The 10,557-nt window shown below is 32.9% G+C and overlaps 1 protein-coding gene across 2 annotated transcripts; it reads right to left on the bottom strand.

Moving 5' to 3' along the window:
• Positions 1-259: 259 nt before the first annotated feature.
• LOC105780385 (MACPF domain-containing protein At4g24290) lies at positions 260-10,046 on the bottom strand. Of its 2 annotated transcripts, none has more exons than XM_052629705.1 (7): positions 9,603-10,046; positions 8,782-9,020; positions 7,926-8,124; positions 5,360-5,425; positions 4,987-5,173; positions 2,701-2,867; positions 260-1,276 (listed from the first exon to the last, which is right to left on the bottom strand). In XM_052629705.1, the coding sequence occupies exons 1-7, from the start codon at positions 9,840-9,842 to the stop codon at positions 611-613; spliced, it is 1,764 nt and encodes a 587-aa protein (XP_052485665.1). In that variant the 5' UTR covers positions 9,843-10,046; the 3' UTR covers positions 260-610. The 2 variants fall into 2 exon arrangements, with proteins under 2 accessions (XP_052485665.1, XP_012460131.1); XM_012604677.2 differs by having other exon boundaries at positions 4,987-5,179; positions 9,603-10,045.
• Positions 10,047-10,557: the final 511 nt, after the last annotated feature.

The raw sequence follows: 10,557 nt of genomic DNA, 5'->3' as shown, positions 1-10,557 counted from the left end.
TACAAAACAATTAATTAATTATAATATTTATATAAACACATAAAATGAAATTATTAAAATTTTATTTGTTAAATATCATTAAAAACAGTTATAAGATAATTATTAATACACTTGGATTAATGTAAATAATTATTAAAATAAACAATAAATAATTAAATCAATAATAACAATAAAGAAACAAATTTATTATGATAGTATTATTATTTTATCTCCTATGTCAGAAGAAAAATAAAATGGAAAATAGAAGAGAGGAACGGTATTGATTGGGGAATACCTTATTTTATTCATAACAATATATATATATATACACAACTACCAAACCAAGTTTAATCTTTGAGCAGAAACCCAATGCAAGCAATTTATGATCCTAAAATGTTTCTGCAAATCCTACCACATAACAAATGAAATAAAGGAAAAATCTTCAATCTTATCCCAAAACTACTTAATAGCCTGTCATATCTTCATCAAGCAGACAATCCTTGCAAGCCAGTGCCTACCAATTTCATGTTTTAACCCAAATTGCTTGGGAAGGGAAATTCAAAAGGCGAAATGAACCAAAACAATAGACCTGTTATATACTGCTGATATAAGTTGTTCGATCTGTGATCCGCTAATCCGGTAATATCATGGTCAAGAGAGAGTATTTTACCTTCAATGATATTTTCCCCTTTTCAACAATCAGCCTGGCACCTGAGACAACCCAGTAGCCAGGTAAATCCTGGGGTCCTCTACTCATCTCTGTTGTGTCTACAAATTGCAGAACTTTTGGTGGTTGGCTTGGCATTGGAGGGCCCCCAGGGTACAACGCGGAATTTATATTGACATTGGCTGGCTGTGGAGCGTGTTTCTGTGCACCTGTAAAGCGAGTGCTAATAAAAGTTGAGATAATCCCAGATTTTTGAGCCAAGCCAGGAGAGCCATCCCACTCAGGCTGCTTGATGGCCTTTGCACCTATTAACTTGGAAAAATGCAACCGTAGAAGTACAACTTTCTTCAAGCCATAGACTCCAACTTCAAAGTGAGCACCAGTAACAATAGAGACATCATCATCAACCTCTACAGGTGCTGTGCAGACATGGGAGCAACTCTTCCACTGAACCTTCTCATAGTACTTGCGTTCAGACAAGGGATCAGAGACACTGACGCTTGGTCCATCCTCAAGCTGGAATGCCTTTGGCAGTGAGGAAAGATGCTGCAAGTGAATTGCCAAGCGGTTGCCTCTTTTGCCTTCCAAATAAAGCCGAAGGCCAGTTACAGGCTTTTTATCTACATAAACCTGTCAAAGGAACTCAAAGCAAAGTAAATGAGTACAACAATAGTTATAACAATAGCTTATTGACAACATCCGTGGCATTGCCATATTGACTTTCAATGAATTGACAAAATTCACAAGCATTTTCTTATTTTTGTACAAAACCCATTTAAGAGTACGGATATTTTACAGGAAAAGAGGAGGAAAAAATGTTATGTTCAAGATGGTTTATAGTTCCCTTGACAATGACAACAAAATGTTATTTACAGCAAGCTCGAGATGCAAAATCAAATTCATAATAAAAATAGAGGAAAAACAATTAAGACTAGAGGCCCGAGCTTCCTTAATTTGATAATAGAGTAACATCAAACAAATTCCTTGCCTATAATCTTTAGTGCACAAAGTCTACCAAATATTTAACTTGCCTATAACAACAATAACAGAGTACTGATTTTAGAGTATAATTAAATTCTTTTATCCTCCAACAATTGTTAATCAGCCTATATATATTATTATATATATGATAGCTATTTTGCTGCTGTCTGAACTTAAACATATAGTTCTAAATTTGATATCACATTTTTGGTCATGTGGATGTCTTACAGCCAGTTCAACTCCAAAATCAGTTCTACCCTATTTAACTTACATTAGGATTTCAGGACATTTCTCTTTTATGGCCAAATAACATCTAAAGTAACTTAGGGTTTCTATCAAAGAGCATACAAGGGAGTAAGGATATACATTTGAGAGAAACTACAACATTTAACAATGCCTGTGGATATAGCATATTAACTTAGCACAGAAATAGACAATGATACATCATTTTTGCTTTCTAATTTGGTTCACATTTAAGCTCCATAAAAGGCATGCACTTAGGATGTGCTTAGTTGGGGGCAAAAGTGAAGGGATCGAAGGAGGGAGTGAAAATGTGGAAAAAGAAAATAAATTTTGAGTGTTCTTGGTTGAGAAGAAAAGTAAGAGGAAAGAAAATAGGAGAGATGATCATTTTCCATCCTAATGCATAAAAATCAATCCTTCCAAATTGGAACGATGAGAGGAGAGAAAATGAGAGAGATGAGTATGTTAGTTCAAAATTATGCATTTTTTGAAAGTTTTATCTTCTTTCCTTTCATTTTTCAACTCTACCAAGCAATGTATGGAAAGGAAATGTAACTTTCTTTCCATTTTTCCATCTTTCCTACCAAGCACACCTATGGAAAGAAAAATTATGTTTTCCATCCTTCTAGTTTTCTACCCCTTCAATTTTCCATCCTCCTAATTTTCTTTCCACTCTACCAAGCAAACCCTTGTGGCAACTAATGCATTAACATGTCACACAGGCACAGAGACAATACATCAAAGTGTCTGCTTTAGTTTTTATCAAGCGTAACGCTGGGTTTTAACGTTGGAAAAGGCAGAAAGGTAACATAAAAGACTGGGAATATTACCGGTGTTGTGTTAACATAAAGCTTAGGGCCCATGAAGCTAAACTGCAATGATGCACTATTTTGTTGCTTCTTCTGAGGACCAAGGGCAAGCTCACCAAATACTGGTGCCCACTGCTTTGGAAGCTGAAACTCCAAAAACTGGTGTAGTTCATCAATTGAAGGCTTATCTGTATGTAAAAGGAAAAACCATAAATTGATAATGCTTCAATTCCTTGATACCAGAATCAAATTTTGGAAATGCCAAACAAAAAGCGCAATGAAGACAAACATAAATCTAGCAACTCATTTATCTTTAATTTCTATTTCTTTGAAAAAGAAAAATAACAAATCAGTTTAGCTTCAGAATATAAGCTGAAAATGATATTGATATTTATTTAGAGAAGTAGGTGTTAGTTGTTTTCTTACTTATGAAGGTGATCAGAATCTTAAGGACAAAGATTGATACATGCATATACATATTATAATCCCAAATGAACCTTTGTATCCAAAGAAAAGCTTGAGGATATTTATAACTTTTACATTAACAAAAACTACCATCAGATACCAACAAACCATGTCAAGTCAAAATGAAATGATGATTTGATAATGACACAATAACACAAGGACAAAAAAATCTGAATAATCAAGTTACAGGACAAAGCAAGAATGCTTCTATTAAAATATACAGCTGTGGTGATGTCTTTTTCATTCAAACTTCTATCCTCCAAGAAAACATAAAAGAAAAAGCCGAGGAATAAAGCCAAATTTGGCACTATATTATGGGTCAATGGGAATCTCTCCACAATTTAATTTTTTATCATTTTAGGACAAAAATGTAACAGAGCAGGGAAATTTCTGAGAATTTCTACAATAACAGAATATTCACATCCACTGGTAACTTAAAATTAAAGTATAATGGAAAATTTTAATGCAATTGAAAATACAACATTCACCCATTGCATAGGGGCAAATTTGGCCATTGAGTTAAAACACAAATGAAGTTCCAAATAGCTAAAATGGGGGACTTTAGAGTTAAGAAACAAGCCACAAGAAATCCCAAAACTGAAATTATGAATAGGAGATTTGAAGTTCATGCAAAAGCTTGTAACAGCGTACCATGAATTGAACTAGGCTAGATACCTTTTCTTGATTGCAAGTATCATGCTTTTAAATTTATCACATCAAGGTCCTTAAAAGCCAATGCTACTTGTATTATCATTCATGAATAAAATTGCTTCATACCAACAGATGACTTGTATACTAAAACTAACTCTGATGTTAAATTAAACACCCTCACTGCTCATTTAGATTATTTGGTTCCTCCACATAATATAAAGATAGAGTTTCTTGGCATTTAAGGGATGCAACAAGATGATTCGCCGCAAAATGAAGTATGCATACATATGCAATTAAGATGTAATATTAATGAATAAAGGAAGGAAATGATGCTTGGAATAATAGCAAACCTACTTGTCTTATCAAAGCAGAGAACATGGTCAGACTAAGAAAATTTTGGTCAATTCCTAAATTTTTTTCGCAGAAGAAATGAAAGGGAGCCATGCATCATCAATGGAGAGCATGATGCGAGCATCCCTTTGAAAGGTTAAGGAAGATTAGAGATCTATTAATTGAAACTCTTCCAAACATGAAAAGTAGAAGTGAGAGCTGTTTAACGAAGATTGCTCTGGATATTTGATTGCAAGAAGTGAGAATTAATAAAATTGTAGAATTTCCACTCATTGCACTAATTACTTAAAGGCAAACTGAGAAAGCAAATTCACTTTTATACCAGACTTTATTTCAGTAAATAGTCCTTCCCTACAACTGTTGCCAAAGACATTACTGTAATTTCAAAAAATCAAGCAACAGAAATAGTAGATATTGACCAGAAGTGTATAGTATCTATCAGAAGTGCCTACTTTTGTTATGCCAAGCAATTACACCTTTCCCTAGATCAGATTTCTAGAAATGCTTAGCCAAAAGGCTTATTAACGATGGATGATACTTTTAAAAAATGCAGCTTATATGCACAATGGAGAACATTTCCTTCCAAAAGATTTTTATGGCCAAGACAAGTCAACCGGAGACTAGAAAGACAAATTCATCATGAACAGAATGATTAATATAGACGATACCCATCAAGAAAATGATAATGAAACACATTGTCAGACAAAGAATAAGCTATGGTTTTTATTTTGCAGAACTTATTTAGTCAAAATTTGTTGGAAATTTCAATCATTGTTCAGATGATACCCACAAATTTGTTTAAAAGAAATAGGTAAATAATGAATTAAGTTTTGTACGTACAACGAAGGTATAGATTGATGGCATGTGTCAGATATCCACTCCCATTAACTCCAGAAAGCAATGATGTGATTGGGATAAAAGACATGGAAATCACATCTGGTTCAGACTGAACAGTTTGACACCATTCACTGTGTGACAAATTTGAATTCAACTTCCCTCCCTTCCTTTTGCATATGAATTTAATATCCTGAAACTGCAACATGTTTATATAAAGCTCTTAACTGGAAAGCTACATTTGATGATAATAAAGAATTTGAGGTTATTAAGAGGCTATTAAGAGCATTTGGGGCATGTACTAAAACAAGCGATGCATAAGTTCATTCACTCTCTAAACATTAAATTTCTAATGTAAACTTATTTTCAAGCAACATACCTCCACTTCAGAATAGGAACTAGTTTGAAACATGTCCATGGAAGCTAGCCCATGCTCTTTAAAAATCTGAAAGATGAACCATAAGTAATTTTAATGTATTCATGTGTGCTTTTGCATCAAATGCAATATAAAGTGCTAACAAGCATATCTAGTGGGTTAGTTATTTCAACATGAACTCTGTTTGTAGCCAGCAAACAGGAATAGGCTTGATATTAGACTTTGTCTTTGTAAAGAAGTTGGTTAGGATGAATCAAAATGGCAAACTTTTATAGGTTTCCCAATTGTATCCTTGACTGACTGGATTTATCATAAGTTGGGAAAATGAATATGCTAAAACTTCTTGTAATAAAAACTCACATTCTTGATCAAGTTCATGACTACCTCCTAGCCTAGGGTATATGAAAGTTTTCATTTTGTTGATCAAATACCATCCACAAACAGAAAAAGAAAAATGAAGCCAATTAAAAATCTATCCCCAAAAGTCTCGTCTTGTTACAAGATCCATGTCCGTCAATTTTTTGAGGCTCTATATTCATTGTCTAAAATGAAAGATAACTGAAGAGAACCACACATGAGTGAAAGCAGATGCATACAACCTTTCGAGGCTGAGATGGCATGCATTGTACAACTTTGGAGTAGAATTGAGTTAAAAAATTGTAACAGTCAACAGACTCACAGCAGACAAAGGGATTGGGAAGGATTAAACCTTTGCTGATCAGTTTGGAAATGTAAGAGAATAAATTTCAGTCATTTCAAAACTATCAAGTCATCATGATTCATGCATGATAACCAATAAGTAAACCTACTTTAGGACTTTGAAGCTAATTCAAGCCCAAAGTCTATATAAAAAGAATAAAATAAGGCTATAGACTTGATGAATGGGGAAATAAATGATCGTTAAAACTCTCTCCTTGCTTACATAAAAACAAGTAGTATCATATTGGTTGTTCACCTAAAACTGATTTTGAGAAGACAAAACTTTAATAGGATTTTCAAACTAAAATTGGTTTAAATATAACCTGTATTTTTCTAATAAAGAAGTATCATTATTTGTTGTCAACCTTAAATTGATTTTATTTTAAATGACCTAACAAAATATAATTTGACCTTTACATGCAATTCTCATAGAGGTTATACCTTCACCTTCAGACCTATTTTGGTAATCTCACTGATTATTAGTGAATTAAACTTCTTCACCACAGAAAAGAAGAAAACGTACATTCCAAACATCTTTAAAATTCTATTGCCAATCTCTCTATCCTTGCTCTCTCAAAAGCATTCAAGTAACCATCCAACACATGAGAACAATTGTCCAATGTCAAATTCAGTACAGTAATGTCTGTTTTCCGAGAACTTATTTTAATTGCGTAAACAAAATATTTCACAAAATTTCTTTCCAAAGATCAATCAAAATTGAAGGAAGCAAAGTTTAATGCAATTTGAATAAAACACAAGAAATCCAACATTGAGTCATAGTATAGCGACAAATTTGGCATTTACTCAACAAATGACCAAGAGTCCTGGCTTTCGAAGTTCTTATATCTTCAATTGTTTAAATATTTGTATATATCAATTCTGGACTTACTTTTAACTGAGTTTTAATAAGTTATTGAGTAAATCTGTCAAGAAAAGAGAAAACTGCTTGGCTATGAAGGTTATACTTGGGTCTTAAAAGTAATTAATGCAGAGATCAAACCTCAATCATCATAGATAACAATTGTAGAGGTTATATCCTAGCCCTGAAATCTAGTTCGGATAATCTTGCAGAATATTAGTGAATTAATCTCCTTAGTAACAGTATACCAAGAGGGAGAAAACATAGGAGTCTTGAGGAAGGGACCAAGCCTCTTTAAAATCTCTATGTTTTGCTTATTTATCCTTACTCTATCAAGAGGAATGCTACTTGGACTCATTTTTCCTGAAGCACATGTGTCGAACATATATTTTGACAAGAGTATAGGGATATATGAAAAAATATTAGAAAAAAATAGAGCATACACATGTCATACATATCCAACACTAACCCCAAATCCGAATACCATAGATCTAAAACATTTGAGTAGTTATTGCACGTGTTGCACTCGTTTGCTTATAATTAGAATTAATTTTCAAATCTCCATACTTGATCAAGTTGTGCATTGTGATAATCCAATTCACTCACATTAGTCTAAGGTCAATTATTACGTTCCTATTCTTATTATGCTGTTATTTGACTAGAAAGTGAAAACCTTTTAAAGAGACTGAAGAACTTGGATTACTTGAGATTTATTTGTATCCAAAATTTAGGTCAAGAGTTGTTGAGAAGTAATATAAATAGTTTTCTGGACAATTCTATCCGCTGTGTTATGGTTGGATATCATTAATTAGTAGTTCTACAACCCCAAAAACTAGTGTTCTCGTCTCAACTTCAATTTTGCATCAATTTTAGAATTTATTTTGGTTCTCATTTGCTGTTTCTACATCAGCACGGCATCATCTGAACTTGAGCTAAAATCAATATTCTCTCTACATTTCATTGGACATCAAGTGATTCCAGTTTACAAGAAGAAGTTTAGATGTTGCTAACCTTTTCGCTCTTGTTTAATTTATCATAGTTGGTCTTGTGTTGAGTTTCTTCTAAGAGCATTTTGTTTGCCAACTCCTTTAATTTCTGTTGTAGTTCAATTGGTTGGAGACCAGATGAATGCATTTGTTTCATATATACAACATCTTTTCCACCCATCTTCACACCAACAATAATGTGGGTTCCATACGTCTCAATAAATCTAAAATACGAAAACAACATAAAGTTTCAATGAGACTTAGAAATTTCATGAATCAACCATGATTAGTAGCAATACTTCATCTCTCCAGAAGTCAAATAAACAGTAAAGATTCATCAAAGAATTGTTTGAAAACTAATACTTCATCTCTCCAGAAGTCAAATAAACAGTAAAGATTCATCAAAGAATTGTTTGAAAACTAAAAAAACCCTTCATAAAAGGCAATTTTTCCTATAATAGAATGCCATAAGGTGCAATTTATAACATAGAATTACTTTAGCCTTCAATCAACAAATTTTATCAATTAATTTAACCTCCACAATAATAAAACTATCATCTCGTCACAGGACTAATTAGGTATATATCGGCTTTATGAGACATGAACTTCCTCTATACAATTATCCAAATTGAAAAGATACAGAGGCAAACCTAGAGAAAAGAAAATGCAAGAACTTATTAGTTTGCCAAGGATTGTGGAATAATGAAACTAAGAATAACAAGCAACAACCGGAAAGCTATTTCTAAGAATGATTTTCCAAAAACTAGGAAGTATTATCATCAAATTTAAATCTTAGTCAGCTTGACAACAAATCTTCAAATCTATATTGACCACAAATTACAGTAATAATAAGAACGGTGGAAGGAAGAGTAGATACTGACTTAGCTAGAGCAGGAGGATCCCATGACGAAGGGACAGCTTGTTTGACATGATCACATAGCATAACCTGTGATTTCTCTAATGCAACGTTGTAAAGTGTAATGAAAACGCCATCAAAAGCGAGCGTTTTAGTGTTGGCAGCATCTTTTTGCCAACCTGTTGTGAATTCAAACGCAACATTGAAGTGTCCCGATGGAATTTTACCCGAAAGAGACATTTCCTGGTTAAACTGCTCTGACATCTACAAGCAAAAAATACATCACCCACAACTCACAGTAACCAAAAAAATAATGTCAAAATAAGCTGTCAGTCCCTTTACTTATTGAAGTTTTGATAGAAAATACTCAAGTGGCCAATTATTGAAGTTAAAATATGCTCCAAGTCCTAGTACTCTTCATACATTTGGAATTTAGTCCTATTTTTATTTTAGAAAATTTAGTCCCTCTAAAAAAGTAAGTACAATTGTTAACACTATTAAAATTCTTAGCTTAAATTCAAATTCATTGCAACATCATAGCTACCAAGTAATTTCTTCTTCTTTTTATTATTTCAAAATGCGACACCAACAGAAAAAGTTTAACAATATTAAAAATCTGAAAAGTAGAAATTAAATTACTAGAAACAAAAGTAGAAAGACTAGGACTAGGAGCATATTTAAACCGTTATTGAATTAAGATTTTAAATAAAACGTAAGACCACTTAATTTTTAATTTTTAGTAACTGTTTATACAGGACTAAATCTCAACCTAGGTAGAATTTAATAAAGATACATATCTGATTCAAACATAAAATTCATTTAAAAAAGAAAAAGGTAAATAGATACCTGCTGAAAAGAAAGGACATCAGATGCGAACCTCATCCGCTCTCCCTTATCGCATTTGATATATTTGGGAACGTTACGGACCAAAACACCACCAGGAACGGCGACGTCACGGACGCGATCGTGGTCGGCGATGGTAATCAAGTTAGAAGCTTTCTTGCAGAATTTGAGCTTGAGATCGACGGTGAGATCGTAACCCAATCCAATGGACTGAAACGCAGTCTCGGCGGCTTTCCTCGCCATCTTCTCTGGAACAACAAGTCTTGTTCTGTATTCATGATGTCCATATTTATGTGCTGAAATAGGAAGTTGAAGAAAGGAGTGGTCAAATTTGGCACATTTTCAACGCCGTCGTGTTTTTTTTTTTTTTAAATTTTCGCTTTGGGGTTTGGTTTTCGTGAATTGGGTGAAAATGTAGTTTGGAAGGAAATTTTAAAGAGAAAGTCAAATGAGTTCGGCGCAGCAGTGGCTTCTTTTTTTCTTTTTAGGACACGAGACGAAAAACGGTGGGAACTCCCGCGGTTGTTTTGGGTTAAAATGTGCCATTAGTTCTTGTACTTTACAAAATTTTAGATTTAGTCCTGTATTTTAAAAGTTAAAAATTCAATTCCTGTATTTTTTTTATTTGAATATCTTGGTCCAATCATTAAAATTGTATATATTTTCTGTCAAAATTTATCAATTTAAAATTTTAATTAGGATGCCTTCATACGGGGTTGGCTATGATTGAGAAATATATATATATGTTAAGTTGACAATTTTGATGAAATTACCATCGATGATAATGATAATGATCGGATTAAGATTTTAAATTGAAAATGATGATTGAAATTTTTGCTTTTAAAGTACTATAATTAAATATCAAAATTTGTCAAAATACAAAGGCTAATAACATATTTTAACCTTTTGATATTTAAATATATAATGAATTAAAATATATTTCACACACAAACAAATT

This window comes from Gossypium raimondii, chromosome 4 (genome assembly GCF_025698545.1).
Source record: "Gossypium raimondii isolate GPD5lz chromosome 4, ASM2569854v1, whole genome shotgun sequence".
Lineage (NCBI taxonomy): Eukaryota > Viridiplantae > Streptophyta > Magnoliopsida > Malvales > Malvaceae > Gossypium > Gossypium raimondii.
Note: the sequence above shows the minus strand (reverse complement) of the source record. Positions and strands in the feature narration are given on the sequence as shown.

What these genes read in the sequence shown, in the direction of transcription:
- LOC105780385 (XM_012604677.2), bottom strand. Translation starts at nt 9,842, where the DNA reads ATGGCGAGGAAAGCCGCCGAGACTGCGTTTCAGTCCATTGGATTGGGT. An exon ending in AATTAAACAAGAGCGAAAAG is followed by an intron (nt 5,426 to 7,925) that starts GTTAGCAACATC and finishes TTCATCTTTCAG; the next exon opens with ATTTTTAAAGAGCATGGGCT. An exon ending in GTTCCTATTCTGAAGTGGAG is followed by an intron (nt 5,180 to 5,359) that starts GTATGTTGCTTG and finishes AACATGTTGCAG; the next exon opens with TTTCAGGATATTAAATTCAT.